At 41.8% G+C, this 19,221-nt stretch overlaps 1 protein-coding gene across 1 annotated transcript in view; it reads right to left on the reverse strand.

Annotated features, from left to right (window-relative positions):
- Positions 1-441: 441 nt before the first annotated feature.
- Positions 442-19,221, reverse strand: part of HSPBAP1 (HSPB1 associated protein 1) — a 39,389-nt gene continuing 20,609 nt past the window's right edge. Inside the window, 5 exon segments of the mRNA XM_066323087.1 lie at positions 442-3,466; positions 3,677-3,787; positions 6,698-6,781; positions 14,141-14,312; positions 17,576-17,712. Coding sequence (XP_066179184.1) covers positions 2,909-3,466; positions 3,677-3,787; positions 6,698-6,781; positions 14,141-14,312; positions 17,576-17,712 — 1,062 coding nt within the window. The 3' untranslated portion in view covers positions 442-2,908.

The raw sequence follows: 19,221 nt of genomic DNA on the forward strand, positions 1-19,221 counted from the left end.
TATGAATATGTAGAAACCTGTCTGAGCTTCTGCACGCAGTGGCCATGAATTTAGAAACGGCGTCAGGAATCGTGGCATTCGGCATCCTGCGATTCGGGTCAGAGCTATAAATTCCTCTCACTGGTGCACAAGCCATTTGCCATACGTGACTTGCTGAATTTGTGGTCATTTCTCTCTCTGCCCCTGTGTGCAGAGTGTATGACTGAGATTTTATATTGCACCTCTGAGACACAAAGTCCTTCTGGTGCTTTTGCCTTGCATCCTAAACAGCCTCACTCGCTCTTCTCCCCGTCCCCTTGGCTTAATGGCTTCTGGCGACAGCCTGGCCCTTAAATCATGGGCTGCACCTGGACAGGCATAAACTGTCACTGTCCCCAGACAGAGAGGGTTTGTTGGAGTCGTGAGGGATGTGAGTCTGAACACAGCTCAGCCTTGGGAGAGTGCTGCTCCTACCCTCAGCCCGAGGCGGGTCCTCTGGCACAGGCACCAAAGGTGATCAGGGCAAGTCCTACAGAGCCCCCTGACATGTTCAGTGAGCCTTCCCAAGGACAGTCATCTGGAACACAGAGGGATGAAACGTTCAGTGTGGATTTCGTGGGGGTATGTTAAGATGATCTGTGAGTTGGGAGGGAAGCTTAAGCTAAGCAAGTTCACACTGTGGGGTCTGGAAGATAATGCTGCTGTCCTCCTCCTCCACTTCACTGCCTGTGCTTCTCCTCCCCCATCTCTATCTGTTCTAGACATAAAAGCTCTTTTATTGCAAAACTATTTTTGCTCAGTGAATTAAAATGAAGCATTTGCATCCCCTCCTTCCCACTGCAACTACTCCCAGCAGCAGTGCTCTCTAGCTGGTCCCAGCCTCTCTGGTCAGCCTGGGAAAGGCAAGCCCAGCAGCAGGACATGAGGAGCGTCTTGCTAAACGCAGCTCTGCTGAGATGTGCCTGTGCCTCAAAACGTGTCTGCCCTGTTCCACAGAGTGCTCTATGAGCCTGGTGAATCACTAAAGGCAGCGAGGTGACCAAGATGTTTCCTAGCTGATCCCTAACTGAATCCCTTTGTTGCAGCAGTGCCATCACACAAACAGGGACTGTAACAGGATTGTTAATTAAATTCTGGTCGGGTTGCAAGGGTGCAACCCCACTGAGACCCTTTGGTGTAAGATATGAAACAAGAACAGTGGATTTTCTCACGTTGCTGAGAATTGTATCTTGCCTGCAGGTTGCTTTTGAGGATCATACACAGGTGTTATCAGGGTCTGAGCCCAAATACCAGGGCCGAGCAGGACACTGGAACCTGCACATTTGTGGGTCAGAGATGGAGCTCGTGTGGCCTCTGCTACTAACTCAGAGCCACTCTTCAAAGCCAGGGTCTCCAGCAAACTACATACACAGCTCTGTTTCCATCAGGGCAAGGTTTCTGTGCTTGTTAAACGTGAACCTTTGAACCTTTTCAATTTGATCCTCTTCCAAGTGTATTAGTTTTTTTGGGGATATTTTTGAAATGGCAAGGTTTCCTGAATTTCTGATCTATTGGTGCATATCTAAAGCCCTTACCATAATTCATCAGGGCCCTGCCAACATGCAATCTGAATAAAAGCAGAGAGAAAGCACCTTTGCTATCAGGATTTTCAACTATAAATTAGTGGAAGGTGATCTTTGTGAAAACAGCTTCATGTATTTAGCAGGGAACACATACCAAGCAAAGGAAATGCCACCTGGAGGGCTGGTGGTGCAAGGTTATGGATATGGGAACAGGCTGATGATAGAAACTGATTTCTTGGTCTCTAGCCGACACAAGCAGAGAGACATTTTAAAAGCAAAGGTTTCACAGGAGCTGTCCTTGAAGCTGTCTCTTGAAACTGCAGTTAGGGAAAATGCCTCTGCTGCCACCACAAACAGAAATCAGAGGAGCTGAGAACACCCTGGAAGATGCCAGCAGTTTTCTTCCCAGGTTTTGTTCAAGCCTCCACGCACAGCTTCAGAGTTAACAAACCTTTTTGCCTATATTACATGTTCCCTAACTTTTTAATCAAAGAACAACCTAGCCTTCAAAAACAAATGCAAGGACTACTATCCTTTGAAGAAAGGATCATCTTGTACAGCAATCATTTACAACCAAAAGAAAAAAAAATACATTTTATTGTTATGGTAAAGAGAAAGAGGTAAAAAGTCATAGCTGTTTTGCTTTGTTTCTTAGACATTAGGGACTGTGCACATCTGGCTTTAAATACATAATAGCAGCAACTTCCCAATGGCCCTTAATCTCCCAACTTCAAGAGCTTCTGAACCAGCTGAAGGTTACTTTCTTGTTAAGAGCTTTTGTCTCACTCCAACCTAGAGCTTTGTGACAAAACTGAAGTTATTTAGTGGAAGGGGGGAAGTAGATGCATTAGTGAGTGCATTGTCTCTTGGCTGAGGTTTAGGTTTACCTGAATTTATTATTTCTAACGTAATCAACTGATTGCTTTTCGACCATTTTACTTTAAATGTGGTCAAGAACTTCAGTCTACAGTCAGTCAATCAGTCTCCCACCCTTGGTCCCCCTCTGCTCTGTGACCATGTCCCAGCCTTCCTCTGTTGTCTATCATCAAGCCATACTTGTTTTCCAGCTCAGAGCTGTAGAACACTGAAGATCCCACCTGCACAGCACGGTGGGAGTGTGACTGTGTGTGCTCCCTCTTGTTCACAGCATTGAGCAGCTCCCTGACTAAATACACCTTTCTCTTCCCAGCCATCACTAACCAGCTATTCTTCTTTCAGCTCAACTACAACCTGCACTTAACCATTAACCGTCTCTATCTGTACCTAAAAATTATTTGAAATGGAACACTCAATTATTACAGATCTTAAACACTCAGAACAAGGCTGCTGTTTGATTTCTGTTTCAGAAATGATAAAGCACTCCAGCATCACACTCTCATTCTCTCCAACAGCAGCTGAGCCACTAAACTGATGACACAAGGATTAACCAGACAGTCTAACAAGTCATTGGTAGAAAGGGCTGTTTGTGAGGTGCATGGACTGCAGTCTGAATCCATTTGGTGTGCAGCTGTCTCACAGTCATTACTCATTAGCAATCTCTTCCTTTTGCAGTGTAATTTTCCAAAATGTTCTCCTTCATTTTCATGGAGAAGATCTCCACCACCACTTTCAACTGCAACTGCACCCATCATGCTTCTTTGGTGAGACTGTGGTAAAACCTGAATAAGATGTGGCCCAAAAGGGATTTTCTGCAGCTCTTCTGCTTCGGGTGTTGGAAAGTCACATTCCTGGGCTGGTGATGTGCAGCTCTCTGGTTCACAGCCAACCTCCCTTCTCTTCCTCTTGCACGAGGCATTTGTCCTCTGCTTTGCACCAGTGCTGCTGGAGCATGCCTGTCCTGACACACTTGTCTCCTGACACTTGAGGTATGCAGACACTGCTTTATTCAGGTACTGAAGATTGATCTCATGGGATGTTGCCTCAACCTAAGAAAACACCCAGAATACATGCAGTTAAAAGGAGACATGTTTCATTTCAGCCTTGCATGATTATCTTCCATGAATTACTTTTGCTACATGAAAGGATGGAACTTAAAATTCTTTTTCTCAAAGCAGCATAAAGACTCAGGGGGAGCTAAGCAAAATGTCAGTAATTCTTTGTTATTGCTGCTATAATGGGAGCAGTAGAGAACTTACCTCTGTGGGATTTAGCCAGAGATCTTCATCACTGGGATTTTCTGCTGATTTTATGGCGCATACCAGCATTCGAGTTATTGCCTCTTCTACACGGGCTTCATGATCTGCATCCTGCCTCAAGGGAACAGAAGGTTTTGGGAGATAGGTTAGCTCATGGGTCTCTGCAGAAAGCTGAAAGATCTTAGGAAAAACATCGATGGCCTTAGTTTGAAAGCCACACTCATGTATATGAAGTCAGCGGAAGGTTTCAGACTCTCTTCCTGTGTACAGCCCCCAGACAGGTGACAGCACAGGCTTTGGTGTGACTGCTCATCTGAATAAGGATTTGCAAAAAATAGTATGTGTATACAATCTTTTCCCTTATTAGTGTTTTGTTAATTGAATCTGGTGCTTGAAATCACAACGCAATATTAGCATTTAATTAATGTATGTATTTAAACAGCTCTTTAGGACTAGAAGAGCCATAGAAGTACATAGCACATTTTTATATCTACATATTATGTCTAATTTAAGCAATTAAAACACACATGATGTTACAGCAAAGCAGCAGCTATCTAGGGGCTACACAAGCACAAAAGTGAATCTTAAGGAAATTTAGGAAATATTTTATCATATAACAGCAGCTGACAAACTGCTGCACTTTCGAACATCACCAGAAGGAAAAGCATGTTTGCTCTGAAAGCTCTCCTGCAAAACTAAAAACTAACTTACTAACAGGATCTTTGTTTCATGCCTTCACTCCCTGCATCATCCCCCTTGGATAGCTGGATATTAGCTAGGTTAGGATAGCAGAACAAAACGTTATAGCCCCTTAGCTTTCTTTCCCATTTGAGTTTCTTCTATCTGGAAGGAATGGTGGAGTGTCCAAACAGGATGGTGGTTTGGTTATCTCAATGACAAGTACCTAGAAGTCGATGCATAAGTTTGCTTTAATTGAGATGCTTACATCTGTTAATTTTGGAGGGAAGATACAACCCACAGCCCTGATCAGTCTTTACTGTGGTTCCAGGGAACCTGTCAAGCAAACCATACATCTGGCTAATATGAGTGCTGAAGGCAGCAATTTGTCCTGGAAACCTAAACAGAATTTGGGATAGAAGTAGGGGGAAGTGCTCTTGGCATTATGTGGGTTTGGATGCTTGGCTTTTTTTACAGCCTTGTATAAAAAACCCATCAAAATACAGAGTTTGGTATCTACATGTGGAAATTATTTAAGGTGTTGCATTCTTTGTATTCTTTGTGGCCTGCTGAATAACAGGGCTGTACTGATTGCATGACAGGATGTTAGAAAGCAAGGAATACTTTTGGGTAGCTCACATCCAGCTGAAAACAAATTAAATTTCTACTCTAAACTCTTGCCAATATAATTAATGGTTTCACTGGGACTGTAATTGTTGGTGTGATTCACATCTGTCAATATGAAAGCAGCTGGCAACAGCTGCAAGCAAGAACTGCTTGGTTTGGTAATGCAAATATTCTCAGAATTGTCTTTGAGAATCCATGTCAGAATTTGTTTTATAGATGGACTGCCCAACACCTAACAAACAATGCTGCATCATCATCTGCAGGGATGATTTCTGTCAGGAACATTCACTTGGGCTGCAATGGCCACATTTGCTCATGGCAGATACTGATATTTGGGGAGGGTGTGTGTCATTTATTAGCCAGATCCAGCAAACACTCCTCTGCTTATGATGCCACACAACCACTGACTCTTGCTGTCACCAAACAGGATCTTGGTGACTTCTGCAAGCCTTTATGACAGAAAAGTGGAGTTTAGCTCCACTGGTTTTTTTGCGACACATATGAACAGCTAGAAATTCTCTGGCCACACCCCAGCACCTGGGAGTTACCAGCCAAGCTGATCCCATCCAGAGAGGGACAACTTGGGAGGCCAGCTTAGGGCACAAGTGTGTGTGGTGACATCAGGGCCTTCCCAAGCCCTGGGCACATGGCCAGTCCCTCTGAATTACCTCAAAGGTTCAAACTCAAGGCAGGCCTGAGTGGCTGCTCTGCAATATAATTGGTGCTTTCTCTGGCACTGGAAACAGCCTGACTGCACTTGGGGCTATGTAAGAGCCTGGTCTGGGCTGTGGGCTGCTGTCCTTGCTAAATACACACGTTTCATGTTGAAAATTTTTCCATGAGGGAAATACCCAAGTGAGTTCCTCTGCTCTGCTTGGTTTGATGTTGGTATGAGAAATGCATTGTGTAGTCTTGGAACAGCAGCTGAAGGCATGTGTTCTTTCCCCTGCAGATTTCCAGTCTAATATAGGTTTTAGAAGTAGGAAAAAAGAAAAAGGCAGTGAGTATTTTAGTGAGGCAGCTTTCACGGGCCATTTCAGAAGGTTTTATTTTTTAATATTAACCTAGAATTAATAATAAAGTAATGTCAATCAGAAAACCTTCTGGAGTATTGAGATGATCTAGTGGAAGATGGCTCTGCTCCTTGCAGAGTGATTGGACTAGACAACCTTTAAAGTTCCCTTCCAACCCAAACTATTCCATGATTCTGTGAGATCCCTGGAACCATCCCATACATACTGCTTAATATGAGCAAGAAAAAAGTCTAAGCCCAGGGAAAAGAAAATTAATTAAATACATGAGGAAATCCAACTTCAGCCAAACCAAAACCATCAAAGAGGAATGAAAATTTAAAAATCCTCTTCCCCTCCCTTCCTATTCATATTAATCTGATTTAAATTCTAATTTAGCTTTGCACATAAGCTTGTCCTTGAGGTGAAATTGCTATTTTTTTGTTCTCTATTCAGCACAAAACTGGCTGGCCCTTAAGAAACTAGGCATGAAAATTTAGCTTGTGTTTAATTGTTTACCTGATTGAAGTAAACATGAAAGGGGATTTCTGCTGAACTGGGCCTTCTGATCTGGAACCTTGAAAGGTTCTTCCCTCCCCAGCTCTGAACATAACACACCCAATAGGACTGAACCTTGCAGGCAAGGTTAGAAAGAGATAGAAGTGTTTGGAAGTGCTACATCCCCAGGACGTTAAAAGGAAAATACCAGTTCAATCCAAGAGTTTATGCTGACAGTGACAGGATCAATGGATTCCACATAGTGCCACCAGTGCCTTGGAACAAGCAGGACCTGGAATTGGAGACATTACATTACGGTAAAAGCAGAAGCCTGAAGACAGACACAGTGTTTTGAGTTAGGTGATGTGGGATGTAGAGACAACTGAGGCAAGGACACAGGTGAGAGGTGATATTTATTTCTTTTGAAGAGCCTTTTCTCAAGACTTAAATGCCCTGTCATTACTATCATGTAAGAAATAGACACGGATCCAGAACTACCTTTCATCCAAACTCCTTCCCATATAGTCCCAAGTACGTCTAAAACCTTTAACAGCTGTAAGGAAGCAAAGACCAGCAGTACATCAGGGCTTCAGAGAGTCTCAGCCAAGCAGGAATTCTTTTGTAGACTCTCCAGCTGAGCAGACTTCCCAGTTCCTTTAGTACTGCCAGTTGGTTTCCCCAGAAAGCAGGCATCCCTATGCTCATCTAGGTGATTAGGTGAGAAAATACAGCTTTAATTCTGGTAAATAATCATCAGTGTTAAATTTGTCACTTTTAGTAGATAGGCTTTTAGAAGAAAATGTAATGATTTCTGGAACAATCTAGTTTAGATCAGAGCTTTACAACAATATCAGGATGATAGCTGTGACATAAAATTGATTCCAACCCATGGCTTTTATGCTACAAGACACTGATGTTGTTTTGATGATAGAGGACAAGCTTTGCAGATTACTGAACATTAGATTAACATGGAGCTATCAAGGAAAGCATAAAAGATATTTTTTGACAAGTTATAAAAATGGTCAGAGACAGATAAAAATATACACTTCACAATGGGGAAAGTGAAGCAATGATCTGTATCTGAATTGCAGACAATTCTTTCTCTTGGTAGACACAAATTACTTAGAAGAATGTTCTGCTACCCAGATAGCCCTGTGCTTCATTTTATCAAAACACGGCTAATGAGAAAATGTCTGTGGAGGAAACAATGGCACCAGCCCTGCAAACACGTACAGGACTCTTGGAACACTCTCCTTTTTTGGGCCAGATGACAAAATATTCTCCACAGGCTTCAATTTAAGTCAAACAAAAAAAAGCACTGGCTCTCCAAAGGTCAAAAACATTTGGAAATTATTCTTTAATCCAGTACAGCACACAGAGTAGAAAAGGAAGGCAGTCAGTGGAGGGTCATTATTTAAAAATATCACTAGTTAGTCCTGACATATAAGTGTATGAAACCCTACAGACTGCAGCCAAAACATGTTTCCTACCCTGAACAAGTTTCAGAGTTTTGTTTTTTATCAAGGAAACATCCACTTAAAATGAACAGTGCAGTTGCATTAGCAGCAATGGGTTTATCTGTAAGGAAGTGTTTGCCAGCTTCACTGACTGCAAAATCATACACCAACACCCCCTTCCCCCAAACGCTCATCTGCTCTATAGAGGATCTTACTGAACTCTGCTACAGAATCTGGGTGCCCTCCAAGTGACCAGGGGTAATGATGAGCCCTGTAAAACTTCGTTTTACAGAGAAGAAAGCAGAGCTTCCTTTAGCAGCCATTTGCAACAACAGGATCCTTCCTGTGAGCCTCGTGTGGGAACAGTGAGCTTCCAGTGTGCTGGAGAAGTGGGTGAAGACACTGGGGATTTGGTGCACAGGGACTGTGTAGCAAGGGAACAGGAGCAAGAGACTAATTAAGGGAAGTGTATAAATGTTTCAGAAAGAGATGCTGCCTGGAAAACCAGGAAGGAAATTAGGCATGGAACGTGCTGGCTCCACATGACTCACATTGCAAAATGGAGACAGAATTGCTTTGGAGAGAGGAGGTACAGCCAGAAGGAAAATACAATCCCCCCAACTTGTCCTGTTTTTTCAAACCAAAGAGGAGGGACTTGGTCCTTTAGAGACTAATCAGATTTCCCTTGCCAGCAGGTTAAGGGTAATGACTGCACAGTCGTGTCTTTCTGCAGCTGGCACTGTTTGCTGATGCAGTTTATAGAAGAGCTACAGAACTCTGACTCAAATAGACAAAAGAGGGTCCATAAAGACACTTGCTCTCCCTCTTTTATTGCTGAACAAGCTTATGCTTGTTAAAATGAGGATTTATAGCAACAAGAAAATTATCAAAAAGCAAAAGGACCAAAACTTAAGGGAAGATGAAGAAATGGAAAAAGGTAATTAAAACAAAAAAAAAATACAGCTGGCAAGAGAGAACTAACAAGACCAAAAAGCCCCCAAAATTCAAAAAAACCCAACAACCCTGAAAGGAAAGAGGTAGGACTCTTCTATGTTTACAAGTATTATTCTAGGTTTTCAAATTAGAAGCAAATATACACATAACAAAAAGAAATCACACAAAAAAAAAAACCCCACTGCTGTCTCTAATGATCAATTCCACAATTAAATAAAACAGATTTACATATCTTTATGATTATGGGACATAGATTTAGCTACATTCCTATAGGAAATGTGAAAGTAAGCCACAGTGAAACAACACACAAATGCAGAAAATATTTTACAGGGAAAATGTAAAGTGCAATAGCAAGAGAGAACTACTCCAAGCTAGGAGATAATCTTGTGCTAGCCTGCTTTCTACAGAACTTATCTAACTTTATTAGTGCTGGGAAGATACTGATCTAAACAGTAACCAATCAGATAATTTTAATATTTAGGCTAGTGACAGCCAAATATAGCAAATGAAGTTAAAGTAGGACAGAAGTCCCAGAAAAGATAAAATGAGATGCTGTAATGGGAGGAGAGAAACCAAAGGAACAGTTGGGAGAGCAAGTGGAGCAATGCTGAAGACTTGTACAGCACAGAGAACAGAGCAGGTCTGAATTCTCAGTGGACATGATTAACTTGATACAGTGCAAAGGTAAGGCAAAGGTGGAATTGCTTCAAAAAGAAAGTATGCCCTGAAGTGAAATATTATACCAAGAAATTTCTGCTCATTAGAAAAAGATACTTAGGTAAATGCACACAAAAAGGAAGCCATTGTGATGGGAAGATAAAGACATCGAGCCCCAGGGGGACCCAAGGAAATCCCAGAAGTGTTTGCAACCATGGCAATGAAAAATAAAATGAAGTAGGTGCAGGCACAGTCAGTTCTGTGGGAACCACCTGAGGATTCTGTGTGAGTGCTGCTGCCCCAGCCTATCCCTCATCCCAGCTGGTGCCTGGCTGCCCTGGTGCTTGGAAGGTGCTTCTCATCCTGCCTCCCTCCTCCGTCCTGGGGCCTTCCCATCTACTGAAACAGAGCTCCAAGGGTGACTGGAGTCAGAAATATGGGCACAGCCATGGGGAAGGGCACAGTGAAGAGGGAGGGAGTGGGGCTGTATCAGGCCATGTCCATAGTGACCCAGGTGAGAATGAGGGAAGCTCAAGGAAGAGGTGGAGAAGTTGAGTCAGGAACTTGCAGCTTTGACCTTTGGTTTGCCTGGCTCTTGAGGCATTCATGGGGTTCTCCACATGTGTTGCAGGTTGAACAGTGTTTTTATCACCAATCCTAGCATAAATTCAGCTCATAGACTCTTCTGCTGCTTCTGTGATGGAGATGTTAGTTCTGGTGTCTTGAGGTTGGGTTGGGTTGTCTGCTTTCTCTATGGGGTGACGTGGGGCCAGCTCTGCAGCCTCCCACATGAAAACTCTTTATTCCTTCCCCAGAACTGAATTATCAACCATCTACTATGCATAATGCTTTGGCCAACTCTGAATTCGCTTTTAGTAAAATAACTTAAAATTCTTCTCCAGCAAAAGTAGTTTTTTTTTTTTTTTTTACTGTAACCCCTTTTAAAAAGTATTTTGTATACTTAGAGCTGGAACATTACACTGCCTTTGAATTACTCCATTTCTTGGCTCACTAAAACTTTGGTGTCAGTTATATTTTTCTTGGCTATCTGGACTGTGTGTTCTGCTGTTTCCCACTTTAAGCCCAATCTGACGTTCTCACACACCTTCTTTAAAGGCAGCACACAGGGAAATCTCTCCCTGACTTCATGAAGATTTCTTCTTGCTCAGGGTTAGGTTAGAAGTCAGAGGTTTACCTGCACTGTTGGGAGCTCTACTGCTGAGCAGGATCCCATGGTGTGTTAGACTCTGCAGCAGAAGCACAGAAAGAGAAAATGCTGCAGCTAAACACAGGAACTGAGTGACAACTGTATTTGGGGCCACACAAATGTGTTAGACTTTGAGAAAGCAGGTAAGGAGAAAGGAGAAGCAGGGGAGGGGAGCTTCCGAGCAGCAGACCATGGTGAGAACCAGCAAGCAAGAACGTTCATCTTTTTCTAAAATCCTTTTTTTCCCATCCAATTACAGTCTTTTTCAAGGCCAGAGGGAGGGCATCCTTCTCAGTCTCAGTGTGCCTCTGACTATCTCAGTGAGGCCTTTCCTTGCATTTCTGCACTGCAGCTCCTCTGGCTCCAGGCTGCACTGGGGCACAGGGCAGGGAAGCACTGACTCCAAGCACCTGTCTGGGGTAGCAAGAGAGGGAATGGGATTGCTCCTGGGAGCCCAGAGTGGCAGCTGTTTGCTCTCCACACTTTCAGATAAACTCAGCTGCACTTCGTTGTCCCTCTACCACTGTCTAGTTATCTGGATATGGATTAACAGGGAGATGGATTAAGAGCAATTACATTAGTGAGCAGGAAGGAAGCCAGAAATCAGTGAGAAGTGGAGCACAGGAAATAATGATCAATGATTTTATTCTTGTACAGCATCTCAGTTTTTTTGTAGCCTTTGCAGGTGCTGTTCAACTCTCCTATTTTTAATCATCAAAAAAGTTAAGCATCTATGTACGTAGGCTCCTTCTATAGCCTGTGCTGAAGGACAATGTGGGATGAATGTTCCTGCAGGACTGTAATTGTGTGAGACAGGAAGGATGAACCACCTTGTTGAGGTGCCAGGTGCCACTGATGGCAGATGGGACACCTGTCCTGAACAGGATTTAAGGTGAGGGTAACAAATCCCTAACGCCCTTAACACTTGTCCCAGAGCATGGGTAGAAGATACTAGAACAGATAAGTTTCGTCCTATTTCTCATCTTTTACGGAGCATTTGTATATTTGAGAAAAGAATCAAGGTGTTACTAGAAATGCTGCTCCATACTTAGTCCTCAACTTTGCATCACATAGGTGACCAGGTCCAAACATTTATAAAGAACCCCTACATTTGTGTGACACAACTTGAGCTTGTAACTTAATGGATGTAGTGGATATAGTCATGTACTGCTGCAATCCCTTCAACTACTCAGCTGCCTATTTGAGTAAGCTTGACATCTGAATGTTTTCATAATTTGTTTCAGAACAGATCACTAATGTATAACCAGAGTTCATGTCTGTCAAAATGCAGCTGACAGCCAGTGGTCAGGTACAGGATGAAACATTACAAAACCTTAAGTCTCAGCTACCAAAATTCATAACAGAGGTTCACCTCTGAACAGTGCAGTGGAAGGGCACAAAGGATCTAACTGAAGTACACTCTGTGCACTGGCACAATGTTACAAGAAGGAATTCTGCTTTCAGGCAGAAAGGGTGTAGAAAAATGGCTGGTAGCAAACATTGACCAGAAGGTGGCATTAGACACATTAAGTTTTTGATATTCAAAGCTGCACTCACCATACATGCAGCTGCTCTCCTGAATACCTAAGAACACCTTTTGTCTTCATTTTTTCAGCCTTTTATTGTTACAATAATGCAAAATGTTCTGCATACCCTCTGGGAATGAGTGGAGATGCTGCATATTATCACAAAATAAAGATGCCTACAAATTCTGCAGTAATTGGGCTAATTCTATGTGAAAACCACTGTTAAGCACATATCAAGACATTTTTTAGGAATCCTCTCCCTTGTTAATAAAGGAGTTCTTCTAGGTCATTCCTTTCCTCTCCATCAAATGGCAGCAGTTCCCAGCCACTTGCCCCAAAAGCTTCTCCATGAGAGGCTGGCAAGCACCACACAGAAGGCACTGATAAAATGGATGAAGGCAACATCTCACTGCTCCATCACTGCTTCTACATTACATTCCCCCACAAGAAATCCAAACAGTATCTCCTTCATGGCAATGCAGACAAATTGTATTACTGAGCTGGCTCAAGATCTTTATTCCTAGCAAGATTAATTTGTAATTGCTTTAAGCCTAATTAAAATTAAGATCATATTAAAGGTTCACTAGTACACTTGATCATTGCAAAGGAGATTATAAATTCAAATAGTATTGGGGATCAGGGATAACGCAGTGCTGAATGGATGTGGCATTTTTATCAATAGTAAAAATTTGTTCTTCGTGCTTCAAATTACTGACTCCTGCAACCTTACAAAGTGCTGAATGTGAAACTAACGATTTGCTTTAGGATTATTAGTATGATCTAATGTAGTGCAAACAGTAAAGGCTGATCATAGATTCCCCATTTGCATCTGTACCAACTGCAGACCATATACTTCCAGTTGATGGGTATAATCCTTTGTTGGAAGCTACTAACCTGCCCCACTCTGCCTCCTCGTCATTACCTTAATTAGCAAAAATCCATTCTTTAAATTGTTGCAGGCAGCTGGGTTTGCCAGTTAGGGACAGGGGAATGCTCATACAAGTTGTTGAGCTGGCAGGTCAAAAGAGGTGACAATATCTGGTAGGAGAATGGTGAAAGGGCTCCAGAAGCAGCAACTCCACTGTCTTAGCAATGATCATTGCAAAATTCCTTCGGAAGGGCCTGACAGTTTGAGATGTGCAGCAGTGCATCACAAGGACATGCATGGCTGAACAAATGAAAAAGGGTAATTCACACTCCAAATACAGACCTTGTTGATTAAATAAAGAAGGACACTATTTACAGCAGGAGACAGGGAATCAAGAGTCCTGAGCCCAACTCTCACACTGCTGCTGCCTGCCTGTGTGACTGTAAGCCAGGCACTTACAGTCGAACCTTCTCAGTAAAGCAGGATTAAAAACATCCTCACAGCCCTTTAAAGCACCATGAAACTGGTGAATGGTGTGCACTCTAAATGCAAGTATCATCATTAAAGTATTTATTAAAGCAACACAAGAAGGCTATTCACTACCAAAACACGAGTTCCTTTACTAGCTCTATATACTTATTAACCAAATGCATTTTATGGAACATACTGCTGTCAGACTAGACAGGTCAGAGTTCAAGAAAGTTCTGGAGTAGACAGATTTGAGATGGTTGCAAAAAAGGTAGTTGTATGGAATCAGGCAGCTGATTGAACTAGCTCTCCAAATGTCTGCAGTTTTTGTACAAAAAGTCTAGGCAAGTAACTGTCAGCAAAGAAAGTTCCTGTGCTGAAAGAAATCTATAAAGTCTGAATGCGGAGAGAAGGAAGAGGGAAGCTTCACAGTCAATTTGTTAAGATTTCCTAGCCCTTAATTAGCCAGTTAAATAGAATATTAAGTAATATAAAGCTCGTATGTAAGTGGTACCTGTCCTGGACTGAGTGTAACAACATGGGCTGTTGAGTTCCTAAACTCGGGAAAGCGTTTCAGATCAGGGTTGGCAATGTTGACTTTGCTGAATATGCTGGATTCCTCATAAGGGATCCTGGTAGGATAAAGGAAACTGGTGTCACCAGGTGGGAAAAGGTGCCATCTCTTCCTGAAAATAGAGAGAAGATAAAAATGTATTCAGTGCATGTCACTTGCAGCAAAGAACTAAAGGCAGTAGCAAGGTTTTCAATAAAACATAAATCTGCCTCGCTGTGTGAATCTCCTACGCAGTGAGAACACAGCCAGTGCTTACAGGCTGTCTTCTGAAAGTGTTTTTAAAATATTCCACTTTTTAATTTTTTAACTGAAAAGATTTACAGCTTCTCACCAATCATTTTTAAAGGCAGATAAAATAAAATTTAAAAACCCTCTCCCATCTGGTTTCTTCTTCCTCCTTTTTACATGTAGCATTTACAGATGCTCAGAGTATTAAAAACTGCTCTATAAACTAGAGGAAATAGTTTTGTTACAGACAATGTATTTTTGTTCACTGAATGAAAAGCTTTCGAAATCTGTATTTGTTTTGAAAGGAGGGCATTGTGTGTTTAGGATGCCAATACTAAAAGGGTATAGACATTATCTTCTGTTTCCTGCAGCTCTTACGTGGCTGTTAGTCATGAAACCCCCCATTCTTAGTAAAAATCACCTTCATGTTCCCATGCCAAAGATGGCATAACTAAAAACCAGATAGATCCATAGACATAATCATCCTTAAACATCTGTATTTTTTTGTGTTATCAGTACCACATGATGAAAATGTGGCTGGTTGTGCATTTAAGAACTTACTGGTGTGACTAAATGCCAGATGGAGCAGGGCAGGGTAGTTCTATATGAGGGTAGAACTCATGCCAGGTTGCTCTCTACGTGCTCAAAGAAGAACATGAATGCACCATAGTGCAAGGCCAAGCAGAGCTGAGACCACACTTTGTCCTCAGGAGCTAATGTCTCTATTTCACTTACACAGACCAAATCAAAGAGAAAAAAAGAATATGCCAGAACTGTTGGTGCCAGTTTTATGGGTATTATAAATGAAATATCTTAGCGGGCACATATAGTATTTAGAAATAGAAGTTTTATATGGCCATACTTTAGGTGATAGAAATAACCAGGAGGAATACACAAAGAGAGGAATACACATTCATTACATTTAAGAGCTGTCAGACAAACAATGCAACATGACCAATTCACTAAGCAATAGGAAAGTAAAGGCAGCACTTTACAGCACAGCTGGAGAGCTTATGTAGCTCTTCTCTTTGTCTTGGACTCTAGCAAGGGCTTTTCTTTGTGTCTTTTCCCTCGACACTCACTTCTTGAGTTTTGTTTACTGCTTCTGATTGTCAGTTCTAAGACACAGATCTGAAAATGGGAGCAAAACAACAAAATGGCACAAAACCAGAAGGGACAGGAACAGAGGAGACAGGAATAGCAGGACAGTCAGAAGTACAGAGACCAGCACAGATGCAAGTGCCATAGGCTGCTGATATTTCTTGGTAATTACCAAAGCAACTGCTGGATGCAAGCATAAAACCACTTCTGAAACTTAAGCCTTATTGTAACTTTATTTTGCCCTCCAAGCTAGATCCTCTGAGGGGGCAGAGAATGACTAGGTTAGGAGGCTCAGGGTTAATCCTGCAGGCTCATGACAAAGCAATATCATAAAGCAAAAAAATTAAGAAGCCTGAGGGATGCAAGGAGGAAATTCAAGATAGCAACAAAGGGCTAAGGAGTTGTCCCTGGCTTTCCTGCAAAGGCAAATCTATTTAAGTTTAGCATAAGCTTATATTCTGTTACAAAGCCTGTCTTGTTTGTGAGTCTCAAAAGGGAATCTTTCCGCTCTGAAGAAGCACAGGATTCACAAGCTTGTGGAAGTTTGCAATCTATTTAAAGGCTTTGTTCTGGAGAGGAAAACAACTTTGTCTTTTCAGGCTTTGCAAAGGGTTTGGATTTCTTTCCCTGAGAGGAAAAAGGATTTTGGTCTACTTGAGGGAAAGGAAGTGCCTTGGGAAGGTGGACAAAATTGCTGCATGATGCTGAAACTCTGGCTCGAGTTCAACATCTGAAGGTAGAGATCAAAGAGGCTTGGCAGGTATTGTGTCTGCTACATCACTGTACTTATTTAGTACACCCAGTATTTAAGTGGATCCTTAGAAGATTATGGCATTTAAGTCATGGTTTTCACTGATATTTCTGGCTCTTGAGTTCACTGAAATGTCTGGACTTCAATGCACAATGCTTACTGATGTGATCTGAAGTCTGCAGGACTGGCTGCAGCACAGCAGTGCTGAGGGAGATTCTTGAGTGTCTCTGCTGCACATCCAGCCAAGGACCTCAAGGCTGTTTACAAACATCAATGAAACCCTACACAGAGTTGCCCTTCTTAGGGATAAGATGATGACAAACTCAATTACCTCAGGCCTTAAAGCCAGTCAGCATGTGGCACTGCCCAGCTAGTAGGCAACACACCTGACTTCCAATCCTGCACCTTAAACACACCACCACCACCAGGACCTTACTGTTCTATAAAATGGCAGAGTAATTAATTCTATTGAAAACCCCCTAGCAAATTACTCTTTCCACTCTGTACTATCAAACCTAAAAAGTATGTGCAACTTGTTCTGGGACTCTAGCACTACCCTAGCAATAACAAACAACAACCCAGAACCAAACAAACCAAAAAACCAAAAAACCCAAATAAAAAAACCACCAACCAACCAACCAAAAAAAAACCTCAACAAAAACCAACCAACCAAACAAAAAAAAAATCCCCACCAAAACCCCAGCAACAACAAAAACCCCACCAACCCTGAGGCCAATATGCAAGGAAAAGAGAAAAAAAAGAATGGGGAAAAAAAAAAGACAGCATGCAAACAGGCAGAAAGATACAACAGCCACATGCTCCCAAATGAGTTTGGAGCCTTAAATGTCCCTTTCAACTTTGCTCACAGCTGGCTGCTCCCATCCTGATGGTCCCCTTTTAAATTAATTCTAGCAGGCTATTATAGTCTCTTGCACAGACAATATTGTAAAAGTCTAAAGTAGTTTATTTCTTTTTTGTTTGGGGGCTTTTTACTTTTAACTCTTTTATCTCCTAATTCCAAATTCCTGAATTCATAACTACTAGGAAGATTAAAGTGTTTATAATTGGACCATATGACACACAGGCTAGAAAATAGTGTTAACTCCACAACCCAGTAAAAACACCCTGAAGTTCTGCCATTTCCTGTAGAACAATTATAATGCTCTTCAATCACTGAGAACTCAGAAAACTAAAATAATTGAGACCTATAATTTTGGACCTAAAAGAGTCCAAAACTAACTTTATGCACAATATAATTCTCCCTTATATTTGCTCTATGTATGTACACTTGTTACCTTCCTTGTACTTGCAACACTAAGTTGCAGCCGTAGGAGTCCAAATGGCAGGGGGTGTTTGCTCCTTCAGAACCAATCCACAGTGTGCTCTCTTTTCCACTTCTTCCAGGAAAACCGAAGTCAGACCACCTTACATCCTACAGCAACAAAAGGTTTATTTATGCAACTGTTGAACTGATTCACATCTTATCCTTAGTTCTGAGGGTCTCTTGTCTTCTCCTTCTGCTGCTCATCACCCTTTATCCACTGTGGCTGTTTTTCCATGGTTGGGTTCTGGAGCAGGCATAGTCTGTTCCCCTTCCTCCAAAATTCTCACCCTCACCTTTCGTATCACTCAAGTTACTCCTTTGCTTTACAGAAGGTCTGCCCAAATTCTCATGGCCACATGAGGCTTCTTTTCCTTTTCAAACACTCTTTTTTATCTTTCTCCACCCTTAACCATCCACCTAAACTCAGGATTGCTTTTAGAAAAATTCTTACATATGGCATTTAAAAAGATAATGAAAGGCAAGAAAATCCCCATTCCATTTTCAAACAATTCATAATGTATGTGGAATTTTTTTCTCTGTCTTTGCTCCTATTTCAGCTTTCTCTATGTCTGGGAACACAGACTTTACCCCATCTGTGACCCAGTGTTATGCCAGGTTAAGTTTTTATTATTTAATGGACATATTTGCAACTGCAGAGGCAGTGAACTTATAACAACTTGATGGCAGGGTGAGAAAGGGCAGAAGAGGTGTGTATGTACTATGAACACAGTTCTGGATCTTTCCAGTCCGTTGATCCTCCCACAAGCAGTCCCTTGGGGCTGACAGTTGGGAAGAGGCACGGTGAGGTATTTTTCAGATAATCCAAAGGTTTTGCAAAATGGTTCTGTGTAGCTTGGATAAAGCTTTCCCATGTATCTACAGCTCTCCCTGCCACCTGCAGGGCCTCATCATTTGTTTATTGGAAAGCACTTGAGGAATACTGGCCAGAGAACCTGGCACCTTTTGGCTGGAGCCCCAGACTGAGCCTTAGGAAACAGAGATTAAATTTCTGGCTTCCTGATGTTCTTGGGCAAATCGCTTCATCTCTGAGTTTTATTTTTCCCATCTTGAAAAGGAAGATAACAGTATTTGTTCCATTTCAGTAAAGCACTTTGGGGTCATTCACATCACCTGACTTTAGGAACCCAATTTAAGCCTGGCTCCTACTCTAGTCAAAGCACTCTCAATAAAGCCTTGGAAAAGCCTCTCTCTTTCTGCTGTCTATAAAGAGAAAATAGGAGTGTAAGAGTCCTAATTTAAGTATGTAAGCTTGCTGCTGGCAGACAGGTGAATGACTATCCTTTTTTAAGATCTATGGATGAGGAAAACTACAGCTAGACATTATAAGGATGACTTCACCATGACTCTGTATCAGGAAACTCTCAAAATGAGCAATAGCTTTCCCAAAAATTAGGTGTTGCTAAAGATTCTGAATTTCAGAGTTATTGATTTTAAAGATAGCACTTGAAAAAAATGCAGAAGTGTAATATAAACATTTGTCAAACACAGCAAAAGATCAAAAAGAAAAAGTTGTTCCTATAGGTTTCAGCAGGCATAAAATTTGAAATTCAATACAACTATTTCAGTGAAAAAGTTAAGCATAACACCATTTCTACA

This window comes from Sylvia atricapilla, chromosome 7, assembly GCF_009819655.1.
Source record: "Sylvia atricapilla isolate bSylAtr1 chromosome 7, bSylAtr1.pri, whole genome shotgun sequence".
NCBI lineage: Eukaryota > Metazoa > Chordata > Aves > Passeriformes > Sylviidae > Sylvia > Sylvia atricapilla.